The sequence below is a fragment of the Anolis sagrei genome, chromosome 11 (assembly GCF_037176765.1).
Source record: "Anolis sagrei isolate rAnoSag1 chromosome 11, rAnoSag1.mat, whole genome shotgun sequence".
NCBI lineage: Eukaryota > Metazoa > Chordata > Lepidosauria > Squamata > Dactyloidae > Anolis > Anolis sagrei.
This window is the reverse complement of record NC_090031.1, coordinates 17097501-17110648: the sequence shown is the minus strand read 5'-3', so window position 1 is coordinate 17110648 and position 13148 is coordinate 17097501. Positions and strand designations below refer to the sequence as shown.

At 46.3% G+C, this 13148-nt stretch overlaps 1 protein-coding gene across 1 annotated transcript in view; it reads right to left on the bottom strand.

Annotated features, from left to right (window-relative positions):
• LAMC3 (laminin subunit gamma 3) overlaps positions 1–13148 on the bottom strand; it is a 60684-nt gene that overhangs the window by 4316 nt on the left and 43220 nt on the right. The window contains exons 21-27 of the mRNA XM_067472239.1: positions 10236–10358; positions 7940–8084; positions 5909–6061; positions 3014–3116; positions 2672–2906; positions 2129–2286; positions 660–841 (exon numbers count right to left, since the gene is read on the bottom strand). Coding sequence (XP_067328340.1) covers positions 660–841; positions 2129–2286; positions 2672–2906; positions 3014–3116; positions 5909–6061; positions 7940–8084; positions 10236–10358 — 1099 coding nt within the window. The remainder of the gene's footprint in view (positions 1–659; positions 842–2128; positions 2287–2671; positions 2907–3013; positions 3117–5908; positions 6062–7939; positions 8085–10235; positions 10359–13148) is intronic.

Here is a 13148-nt window from a genome sequence, read left to right as displayed (position 1 = left end):
AGGTAGCCTGTTGAAACATTCACACCTAGCTCCAACAGAGAAGAGTTCTTTGTCCCACCCTGGTCATTCCACAGATATATAAACCCATTTTCCTAGTTCCAACAGACCTCACTACCTCTGAGGATACTTGCCATAGATGCAGGCAAAACGTCAGGAGAGAATGCCTTTAGAACATGACCATATAGCCTGAAAAAAACTACAACAACCCAGTGATTCCAGCCATGAAAGCCTTCGACAATACACAGCGTCCCTACTTTGCGGATTTTCACTTTTCGCGGGTGGTCCTGAAACGTAACACCAGTGATAGCTGAGGGAACACCGTATGTTTATATTGGTCAATAATCAGCATTAATGCCAACCGTAAAAGATAAGTGAAATGTAATACAGTTCTTAAAGGCAGAGTTGAGACACAATATGGAGTTTAAAAACAGCAGGGTTCAAAATACACTGCTTTTTTTTTTAATAGGAAAAAACTGAGATGGACTGTTTATGTCTCCCCTGCTTGTGAATCTGTTCTGGGTTTTAGTCCCAACTTTAATTGGGGCAAAGCTCACCTGGGAGTGCAAAGCTTTGGGAATAAATCCCGGAGCAGACAGACTGACCCACTGACCATTCATGTACTGCACCCCCAAATTGGACTCAGCCCAAACACAACTGACCTGGTTGGGTCCCTCCGTCCGGATGTCCAGTTCTTTGGCTTCTTGTTCCAACTTGGAGACTTCTTCCAGGGCTCCAGCAAAGTGGCTGTGTATCTGGCTGGCCTTTTGCTGTTCCTGCTTGGCCACTAGCAATGTCTCATGGGCAAGCTGCAGAAGGGGGGGAAAGGCAGGAAAGAGGAATGCTAGGGTCATTTATTTACCAGACTGGAGCCATATAGGGCTGGAATAGACTCCTGGGAGACTGCAGTGGGAGTCACATTCTCTCAGCCTCCAAGGGAAGCAAATCAAAAGAAAAACCCTTGCAACTACCTTGCAAACCTTTGCATCTACCTTGCGAAAGCTTTGCACCTACTTTGCAAAGCCCTTGCACACCTACCTTGCAAAGCCCTTGTATCTACCTTGCAAAATCCATGCATCTACCTTGCAAAGTCCTTGCACACCTACCCTGCAAACGTCTTGCACATACCTTGCGAAAGCCTTGCAAAGCCCTTGCATCTACCTTGCAAAAGACTTGCATCTACTTTGCAAAGCCCTTGTGCACCTACCTTGCAAAGGCCTTGTGCACCTATCTTGCAAAAGCCTTGCATCTACCTTGCAAAGCCCCTGTGCACCTACCTTGCTAAGCCCTTACGCCTACCTTGCAAAGCCCTTGTACACCTACCTTGCAAAAGCCTTGCATCTACCTTGCAAAGTCCTTGCACCTACCTTGCAAAAGTCTTGCACTTACCTTGCAAAACCCTTGCGCCTACATTGCAAAGCCCTTGCACACCTACCTTACAAAAGCCTTATATCTACCTTGCAAAAGCCTTGCACCTACCTTGCAAAGCCCTTGTACTAGGCTTGGTTGATCAAGAAAAAAAATGGTTCTAAACTCGTTTCGTATATAGGGGGCTCTGGCATTTCGATTTTAAAATTATTTCTCAAATTTTCTTGAAAAAAAGATCGGAAATAGCAAAAATCTGAATAGCTTCATTTACTTCGTTAATGGAAGGTGCCCTCCCCCGTTAGTTTAAAATCTCACAGTTTCCCTGGCCTCCCTGGCAACAAGTGGCGATGCGCTTTCCCCAGTGGCCGTCAAGAAGGCCACACCCACCTCCTCCCTCTGCCATCCATCGGCCCTTTGCAGTCACCTGGGCATAGCCACACCCACCTCATTCACCTGCCTGTCATCCATCGCTCTTTGCAGTCACACAGAGAAGGGAAACTGCAAGATTACTTTTAAAATCTTGCAGTTTCCCTTCTCTGTGTGACTGCAAAGGGCAAGGGAATGAGGTGGGCGTGGCTATGCTCAGTTCTTCTTGACAGCCACTGGGGACGTGGCCTTCAGGAAGATCTGGGCGTGGCCACGCCCACCTCATTCCTCTGCCTGCCAGCCATCGCCGTTTGCAGTCACCCACCCAGGGAAGGGAAACTGCGAGATTTTAAAACTCATCTCACAGTTTCCCTTCCCTGGGTAGGTGACTGCCCACGGCGATGGGTGGCTACGCCCAGCTCTTTTTGATGGCCACTGGGGGCGTGGCCTTCAGGAAGAGCTGGGCCACGCCCACCTCGCCCTTCCGCATTGTGGCTTGTCGCCAAGGGGAACTGCGAGATCATGTAAACCTTGACCAGACATACGAAAATAATTCTGAAAAATGGGTAAATGGGTAAATTGTTTCAATTCGTTATTACTCCTCACACTATTCCAGCATGGCTCGAAACTGTTTTATAAGTCATTTAAATACGAATTCATTCCGATTTTAGAAGCTAACGAACCTGATCAACCAAGCCTACCTTGCACATATCTTGCAAAGCTGTTGCAATACCTTGCAAAATCCTTGCATCTATCTTGCCAAAGCCTTTCACCTACCTTACAAAGCCTTTGCACACTTACCTTGCAAAGTCCTTGCACCTATCTTGCAAAGAACTTGCACCTATTTTGCAAAGCACACTTACCTTCCAAAGTCCTGATATCTACCTTGCAAAACCTTTGCATCTAACTGTCAAAGCCCTTGCAAAGGTCTTGCACCTACCTTGCCAAACCCTTGCATCTACCAAATCCAGCATCTACCTTGGCATTTCCTTTGCTGACTTCCTCTGCATCTCTGGCACTTTTTTGGGCCTTGTCCGAGACGGTGGCCGAATCTCCCAGAAGCCTTTGCGCTTGTCGGACCTTCTTCTGGGCATCTGCTATTGTCCGGTTTGGCCTGGCTGCCATTTGTGTCATCCTTTGGTTCTTGTTGTGTTGTCTGGACAGTTTCTTCATCCCTGTGCATAGAGGAGGAAGACACTGATCCCAGTTGTCCTTCCCAACTTGTGTCGAAAATGTAAACGATGGGTATTGTAGTTGCAGCTTGGAACAATGTGTTGTTTACCTTCCATGTTGCTGAGCAAATCCTTTGCTTTGGAGATGACGGCTTCTCCATTGGCAAGCGACGAAGCTGCCAGCAGACGGGCATCATTTGCTCTTTGCCGAAGCTGTGAAAACACAAAAGAACAAACTATAATAACAGTTAGGGTTGGATAGACACGCTCGGAAATTATTGAAATTCAGAAAAAATATATGCATTTGGACATCCAAAGTGGGTTTTGAACGTTCGGATGTCTCCCAAGGTTATTTTAATTTTCACAAACATTAAGCAACTTTGGTAAAGCCAAAAAAGCATACAGCAAAGCAAGGAAACTTTAAAAATCTCATTCTTTCAGCCAGCGCTGCCAGAAGGGATGGTTTGGCATGGCTAGTCACAGCCATCTTAACTGTAGTTTGGGGAGGCCAGGCGCCCAATGATAGAGATCGCAAAAGGCTGTTAAACTACATTTTCCACAATGCATGTCTGCTCATTAGCGAAAATGGCTGAAGGACCCAAAAATAGCTGTCTGTAGCAGTCTTTGTCCAAATCTATATAAATAAAAATGTAATGTTAGTTTGTGGGATTAACATAACTCAAAAACCACTGGACATACTGACACTAAAATTGGACACAATACATCTATCAGACCAACGAGTGACCATCATTCATAAACCTCTCCCAAAAAACAGCAGAAAGGACTTAAAAACCAAAAAAAGCTCAATGACGATACAGCGCGTGCATGAAAACAACAGCTCCCAACCCTTTAGGAGAGGAGGATGATCCAAATGGACTGCTTCCAAGCTGCAAGTGTTCTTCTCCTTGGATTTCCTTGAGGGCATCCCAATCCCTGCGTGTTTCCAATTTCATTTTCCTGGACTGCAACTCCCTGCAATCCTCCAGATAGATTAGATAGAGATAGATAGTAAGTAGATAGATCAGGAGGAGTGCTGGGAGTTGCAGTCCATGAATAGGTAGAGAAGGAAGAAAGAAGAGAAAGAGGGAGGGAAGGTTGGCCACAGCAACACGTGACGGGTACAGGTAGTGATAAAATAAAATTATTGATTGCATCTGCAGATAGGAATAAATGGATGGATGTGTCTTGAGAGTCCCCTCCAACTCAGTAGAGGAAGCAAATGGAAGTCAGGAGAGTCTTTCTGCCCAGAAGAAGGGGGTCTATCTAGATGTCCCTTGATGGGGTCTGTACTAGGATTTCTGTTCTCCACCAATTTAACACGGTTTGTGACACACAAACAAAGTTTCTGGAGTAGAACAACTACTTTCACAGTAAAGACCACCCAATGAAACAGGAAATAACATTTTCAAACCAGGAACAGACTTTATTACTAAAAAAAGTTTTTTTTAATAAAACTTTTGAAAATTCACCAAAAAACCATGGAGAAGTCAAAAGTTATGAAATTTGGTGAGCTAAGAGTGGTCTATGTGTTCTACAACAGTAGAAAATTTCATCAGGATTGGTGTAAAAAAGAAGGAGGGAGAATCCCCTGAAGTTTCCCCAGTGCCAGTGCTGCGAATGCGCATCCGCATTAACGAATCAATTCAGACGTTTCGGAAGTTTCGAATTTTTTTTAAAAAAATTCAGAAATGACTTTAGAATCGAACCACCAGCGCCCCCTACTTCCAAACTGAGTTTAGAATTTTCTTTTTTGATCAACCAAGCCTAATAACCATTTATTTATTTACACCATTTTTACCCCGCCCTTCTCACCCCAAGGGGAAACTCAGGGAGGCTAACACAGGCAACAATTCAATGCCGCAATATCAATAACACAATGTAAAAAATCATAATACATAGCAAAATAAAATAGTTACAATCAATTAAAATCACAAAACCACATAGTCACATAATTATAATGATCACAAAGTCACAAAGCCGTTTCCAATTGTCGTAACAGTCCTATGGTCCGGGTTCAGTGTCTAAAGTGCTGCTGTGCCCACTAACCAAAGGCCTGGCTCCAAAATCATGCTTTTAGTTTTTTCCTAAAAGAAAGGAGGGAGGATGCTGATCTGATCTCGCTGGGGAGCAAATTTCACAAGCGGGGGGCCACCACTGAGAAGGCCCTGTCCCTCGTCCCCACCAGACGCGTTTGAGACGCTGGTGGGACCGAGAGCAGGGCCTCCCCAGTAGATCTTATTTATTTATTTATCTACAGCTTTTATATTCCGCCCTTCTCACCCCGCAGGGGACTCAGGGCGGATTACAGTGTACACATATATGGCAAACATTCAATGCCAATTTTTGACATACAAACATATACAGGCATACACAGAGGCTATTTAACTTTTTCTGGCTGCCAGGGGAGCTGTCGCTTTCATCGTCCGTCTGCGACGCTGATGAAGCACTTCCGCATTCCCCACATGCTTCCCCGCTGGAATGCTTTGCTGGAGTCTTCTTTATGGCCTCATAAATCAGTTAATTTAACCTCCCCACACTTTAAGGTGGTACCTTATTTTCCTACTTGACAGATGCAACTGTCTTTCGGGTTGCAAAGGTCGACAACAGGCTACACACAATTGGTTGGAAACCCACTCCAACCCAGACTGGCTTCGAATTCATGACCTTTTGGTCAGAGTGATCTTAATGCAGCTGACACTCAGCCAACTGTGCCACAATCCCGGTGCTTACGAGGTGGAGGGAAATACGTTTGGACAAGTAAGCTGGGCCAGAGCCGTAAATAATATCCTAGTGTATAAAAGCCTGGAAAAGATGTGGGTTTTTTATTCTGCCATGCTGGAAAAGCACAGTCAAAGAACCTTCAACAGATGGCCATGCAGCCTCTGTAATAATAAGTAATAGGAGCAACTCCAGGGGCCATCCAATCCAACCCCCTTTATTCTGCAATGCTCTATGATTCTGTGAACGCGAGACGAATATAGTACTTCTTTCGGCCCCAAGCTCACCTCTTCCACTTGCTGCATCCTCTGGAGTTCCTTTTGCAGCTCCTTTTGCACGTCCATGGCTCCACTGACCACGTCTTCCATCTTCAAAGCATCCATCACCTGCAATTTCTCAGCCGCTTGGCGAAGATCCTCCACTTCCTGCAGCAGGGGGCGCTATGGGATTATCCATAGCAAAAGGATAATGTTATTCACAAGGATGGATAGGGATTTCTGTCTAATTTGTTTCTTCCAACTCAGTGTTTCTCAACCTTCCCAATTCCGCGACCCCTTAATACAGTTCCTCCTGTTGTGGTGACCCCCAACCATCACATTATTTTCGTTGTTACATCATCACTGTTGTTTGGCTACTGTTATGAATCATAAAGTAAATATCTGATATGCAGGATGTACGAGGGTTGGACCTCACTACCTCTGAGGATGCTTGCCATTAGATGCAGGCGAAACATCAGGAGAAAATGCCTCTAGAACATGGCCATATAGCCTGGAAAAACCTACAGCAACCCAGGTTGGAACTTTAATAGTGGCTACACTGCTGTAAAGATGCCACGCAATGAAACCAAAGAATGTCGCGTATACCACATGTTCTCTTGGATATCTCAGCGGCTTTTGATACCATCAACCATGGTATCCTTCTGGGACAACTCTCCGGGATGGGTCTAGGGGACACATCTCTGTCGTGGCTCCGGTCCTTCTTGGAGGGCTGTTCCCAGATGGTGAAGCTGGGGGACACCTGCTCGGACCCCTGGCCGTTAACCTGTGGGGTCCTGCAAGGTTCCATTCTGTCCCCCATGCTCTTTAACATCTACATGAAACCGCTGGGAGAGGTCATCCAGAGTTTTGGAGTTGGATGGCACCTCTATGCAGATGACACCCAACTCTACTACACCTTTCCACCTAATTCCAAGGAAGCCCCTCGGGTATTGGATGAGTGCCTGGCCGCTGTGGCTGTCTGGATAAGCCGAGGATCAATCCTGACAAGACAGAGGTCCTCATGGTCATTCGTAAGCCGGATCGGGGTATAGGGTGGCAACCTATGCTGGATGGGGTCGCACTCCCCCTGAAGTCACAGGTCCACAGCTTGGGTGTCCTCCTAGACTCGCCCGGGCATCGGCGATGGCTGGGAGGGCCTTCTCTCAATTAAGACTCATGTGCCAGCAGCAACTGTACTTCGTGAACTCGGATCTGGCCAAGGTGGTCCATGACTTAGTCACCTCCAGATTGGACTACTGTAATGCACTCTACGTGGGGCTGCCCTTGAAGATGGCTCGGAAATTTCAATTGGTCCAACGGGCAGCAGCCAGGTTACTAACTGGAGCGACTTACAAGGAGCGGTCTACTGTGTTTTCTGATGGTCTTTGGCGACCCCTCTGACACCCTCTCACAACTCCAGGGGTCCCGACCCCAAGGTTGAGAAATGCTGCTCTAACTCAATTTTGGAAAGCATGCCCTCCCCCCCAAGGTCTGGATTTTTGAATCATAAGGAGAGGCAATAATAATAATAATAATAATAATAATAATTATTATTATTATTATTATTATTATTATTTGAAACACAACAAGATGAGTCCACAGCAGAAACTCTGGCTGTTGTATTGGATCACATATTGGACACTTCTCAAGTGTCTAGGACTGTGTGATGTATCGGTGAATAATGTGTTCAGATCTGAGCAGGGTGGGCTTTTCTAGATGACAGGTGGTGATTTTGTCAGCTGCGATTGTTTTTAAGTGCAGGCCAAGGTCTTGAGGCACTGCACCGAGTGTGCCAATCACCACTGGGACCACCTTGATTGGCTTGTGCCAAAGTCTGCATTGTTGTTGTTGTTGTTATTGATGCCATCTCTCTTTTCACCCAACGTGTAAGGCCTTCCGGCCACATTTAAAATAGCAATTGTCTTTGCACCAAATTGCAAAATGGCGTGGTTTGGAGCTCCAAGAACGGTCAATGGCTGTCCTATGGAAAGGACAATATTGAGCCCAGTATATTGGGAGAAAGGCGGGAGAAAATAAAAGGTAATCAATACTCCTGCTCACCAGATCCAGGCTGGAGATGCCCGAGAGGTTCTTGCCCATTTCTGTGTTGATCCGATGGACGGACGCTGCCTTTGCCTTGACTTCGGCTGTTGCCTCCTCCATGTTGAGGCCCAACTCCTTCTGTGCCTTTTGGATCAAATGGTACCTAATAAAGGAAAATAAGATGAGAGGCTGAGCCTGCATTTGCAAGGAATGGACATCTACAATGCTTTTTTAACATCTACATGAAACCGCTGGGAGAGGTCATCCAGAGTTTTGGAGCTAGGTGCCACCTCTATGCAGATGACGCACAGCTCTACTACTCCTTTCCACCTAACTCCAAGGAGGCCTCTCGGGTGCTGGACGAGTGCCTGGCCGCTGTGTCTATCTGGATGAGGAGGAACAAGCTGAAGATCAATCCCGACAAGACAGAGGTACTTCTGGTCGATCGTAAACCTGACCGGGGTATAGGGTGGCTACCTGTGCTGGACAGGGTTACACTCCCCCTGAAGCCACAGGTCCGCAGTTTGGGAGTCCTCTTGGGTTCATCGCTTACGCTCGAGGCTCAGGCGTTGGCGGTGTCTGGGAGGGCTTTCGCACAACTGAGACTTGTGTGCCAACTGCGACCATACCTCGCGAAGGTGGATCTGGCCGGAGTGGTCCATGCCTTGGTCACCTCCAGATTGGACTACTGCAATGCGCTCTACGTGGGGCTGCCCTTGAAGATGGCTTGGAATTTCCAACTGGTCCAACGAACAGCAGCCAGGATGCTAACTGAGGCCCCTTACAGAGAGAGGTCAACCCTCTGGTTAAAGGAGCTCCACTGGCTGCCGTTTATATTCCGAGCCCAATTTAAGGTGCAGGTGCTCACCTACAAAGCCCTAAACGGTTTGGGACCAGCCTACCTGCGTGACCGCATTTCCATCTACGAACCCACACGCTCACTTCGGTCATCTGGAGAGGCCCTGCTCGTGATCCCACCTGCGTCGCAAGCGCACTTGGTGGGGACGTGGGACAGGGCCTTTTCCATGGTGGCCCCCCGACTCTGGAACACCCTCCCCAAAGATCTGAGACAGGCCCCTACACTGGCAGTCTTCAGAAAGAACTTGAAGACCTAGCTTTTCCGATGCACCTTCCCAGATTAGGTAATCTCCACTACCAAATCCCAGAAGCACTTTACTAGAACCAATGATTACTGCACATCGCACATCGCACTTGCCCTAGAAGCCGCATATACACCTCCTGTCACATTAGCACTTTTAATTCTTGTACCCATTACTCCGACCCAGCCCAGTTTTATTGTGTTTTAGTATATTGTTTATTACTTGTTGTTCTTTTGCTTATTCTGTTTTAATTGTTTGATTTGCTTAGATTGTATTGTTATCTTGTGTTTTGAGGCCTTGGCCTTATGTAAGCCGCATCGAGTCCTCCGGGAGATGCTAGCGGAGTACAAATAAAGTTTAATAATAATAATAATAATCGCGGGTTGTACAACCATCTCATCGCCTCCAATCTTGGATTTCTCAGCTTAGTTTCAACCCATATTGTTCTGCATAGTGTTTTGAGGCCTTTATCCTTGGAGATAAAGAGAAATATAGTGGTTGTGATAGGACAATAATCATGAAACTAGAGAAATCAAAGTTAAAAATGTACCCCCTCTGTATTTAGAAATGAGCTTCCGCTAAGGGTCCGTCTTGTCTGGAACATTTGTGGTTAGCACCTAAAAAACATGTGCAGTCAACAACTTTCACAAGACAATTCAGGCAGAAGGCTAAAATGCTGGCAAAGTATCTATGCCATACACGGGGGGGGGGGGGGGGGGGAGCTCTTTGGGTCTTGTACTTTCCATTGTCAAGAAATCATGTGATTTACAAGAAGTTAGTTAGTCAGGCAGCTTGTAATTGGATAACTTTTGCTGCAGTATTGTGAGTCTTGTCTATATAATGTGAGTTTGAGAGACAATGGGTGCCACAGCCTCTTGAAAGTACCAAGACCTGCGTGTTTGGTACAGCTGGCCGTCTCTGCATGATCATGACGAAATAAACCTTGCTTTTGAGACTGGCTGTTTGTCTGTTTGCCTCCTTTGACCGGGCCTTCAGTTGGGACCAAGTTTGGGGGTCACTAACAGTTGGTGACTGGAAATCGAAGCCTAGCTCAGCTATTGAAACCCAAGTGTTTTCAATCACACTCTCTCATCCTCAGAGGAAAACAAAGATGCATCTCCTTTGAACACCTTAAATTGAAGACACAAAGCCAACATATATGTAGCGTGCCAAAAACATCATTAATTCTCTTGATGTGGATTATACAGACCCACCTTTCTTCCATCTCCAGGGTGGCGTTGTCCTCCATGACGCTTTGCAAAAGGAGGCGGCTTCCACTAGATGCAAACAATGCCTTCCTTGCAGTGTCTTCCACCAAAGCGGCGGCTTCCATGTGTCTGCAGAGAGAATCATAGAATCAATGAGTTGGAAGAGACCTCATGAGACATCCAGTTCAGCCTCCTTCCAAGAAGCAGGAAAATTGCATTCAGTGTGAGATAAACCTCAGTGTTAGTAGGCCTCAGTGTGAGGTAGGCCTCAGTGTGTGAGAGGCCTGGTGTGAGAAGAATACACCAGAAGGCATTCCTGCTGATGTACTATTAGCTTAGGGGAGGCCCAGGTTAGAACTTATGTAATGATAAACATTAAGAAATAGTCATGGCTTGTTTGGGAGGAGTGGTTGTTAGGCGAGTGAGCTTATTAACAAAAGGCTCTCCTCACAGATGTACAGCAGAGTAACTTATGAGCAGCAGTGTGACCCAGAGCCAGTAGCCCAAAGTGATAAAAAGAACAAAAAACTCACAGACCAAAGTTATCTCTTCCTTCGGAGACTTTTCTTTGTAGTAAAGTAATATGGTTACAGTAATAACAAAAATAACACAAACAAAGTGTTTGTGTTATTCTTGTCATTAGTGTAACCATAAACGACTCCGGCCCAGTTTACCTGTCTGAACGGATTCTCCCCTATGAACCATCAAGATTGTTAAGATCTTCTGGAGGGGCCCTGCTCTCGGTCCCACCATTCTCGCAAGTGAGTCTGGTGGGGACAAGGGACAGGGCCTTCTCAGTGGTGGCCCCTTGGCTCTGGAACTCTCTCCAACTGGAGATTAGAACTGCCCCTTCTCTCCTGACTTTTAGAAAACAGGTGAAAACCTGGCTCTGGAAACTGGCATTTGACGAGTGAGTCAATAACTCGGGACTATACGGACGGATGGTGATGAACTACGATTTTATTTTTAACGACTTGGCCAATGTAATTATATGATTGTATTTTAGTATTTTAATGTTTTAGTGTATTATGGGATGTGATGTTTTTAAATGATTGTCTGTGATACTGTTGTTATTTATTTATTTACTTCATTTGTATACCGCTCTCTCTCAGCCCGTAGGCGACTCAGAGCGGTTTACAGCCAAGTCAGTATATGAAGTGCACAACATTAGCATTTAAAACAGTAACCAAGGCAACTACATCAATATAACAATACATCAATACATCAATATAACATCAATACATCCATATAGGTAATCCATCACGTCTCATCAGCAAAGTCGTAATCCGATCTCCTTGTCCATTATTCCATGTTCCATGATCAATCAATTAATTGCACTGCTTAATTAAACGCCTGTTCAAAGAGCCAGGTCTTCACTCTTCTCCTGAATGCTAGCAGGGAGGGGGCCGATCTAATGTCTGCAGGAAGGGCATTCCACAACCGAGGGGCCACCACTGAGAAGGCCCTGTCTCTCATCCCCATCAGCCGTGCTTGTGAGGCTGGTGGGATCGAGAGCAGGGCCTCCCCGGACGATCTTAATGTCCTAACTGGTTCATAGGGGGCGATGCGTTCGGACAGATAGGTCGGGCCAGAACCGTTTAGGGCTTGTGAACCGGCCTGAGTCCCTCTGCGGAGGTGAGAAAATATAAAAGTTCTAAATAAATAAATGAAGTTCTTTATACTTCTTCTTTGCTTCCGTGCTGGGCTTCTTTCTCATGCAGATAAACATTTTCGCTCTTACTGAGCTTCCTCTCATACTGAACTTACACAGGAGCTTCACACAGTAGCTTTTTACACACAACAACACTCACACTGGAGCTTCACTCATGAGGTCTTCAACCTGGGGCTTCTCTCACCAAAGCTTCTTACACCAGGTCATCCTCACACTGAGGCCTTCTCATACTGAAGCCTACTAACACTGGAGCCTTCTCATACTGAGTCCTCTCACACTGAGGTCTACTAACACTGGAGCTTTCTCACACCAAGCCTACCTCACATTGAGGCCTACTAACTCTGAGGCCTATCTCACACTGAGGCCTACTAACACTGGAGCTTCACCCATGAGGTCTTCAACCTGGGGCTTCTCTCACCAAAGCTTCTTACACCAGGCCATCCTCACACTGAGGCCTTCTCATATGGAGGCCTACTAAGACTGGAGCCTTTTCATACTGAGTCCTCTCACACTGAGGTCTACTAACACTGGAGCCTTCTCACACCAAGCCTCTCACACAGAGCCCTACTAACTCTGAGGCCTATCTCACACTGAGGCCTACTAACACTGGAGCTTCACCCATGAGGTCTTCAACCTGGAGCTTCTCTCACCAAAGCTTCTTACACCAGGCCATCCTCACACTGAGGCCTTCTCATACTGAGGCCTACTAAGACTGGAGCCTTTTCATACTGAGTCCTCTCACACTGAGGTCTACTAACACTGGAGCCTTCTCACACCAAGCCTCTCACACAGAGGCCTATCTCACACTGAGGCCTACTAACACTGGAGCTTCACCCATGAGGTCTTCAACCTGGGGCTTCTCTCACCAAAGCTTCTTACACCAGGTCATCCTCACACTGAGGCCTTCTCATACTGAGGCCTACTAAGACTGGAGCCTTTTCATACTGAGTCCTCTCACACTGAGGTCTACTAACACTGGAGCCTTCTCACACCAAGCCTCTCACACAGAGGCCTACTAACTCTGAGGCCTATCTCACACTGAGGCCTACTAACACTGAGGTTTACCTCACACTGAGGCAAACTAACATATTGAGGCCTCTCTAACTGAGGCCTCTCTCATGCTGAGGGCTACTAAGCTACAGGCTCACTTGCTTATATTGAACTGCAGCTTTTGCTGTCATTGTATCCATTTAACCCTTTCAGTGCTTGATTCACATTTTTGTAATTCAAAATACCTAGTTAATTTG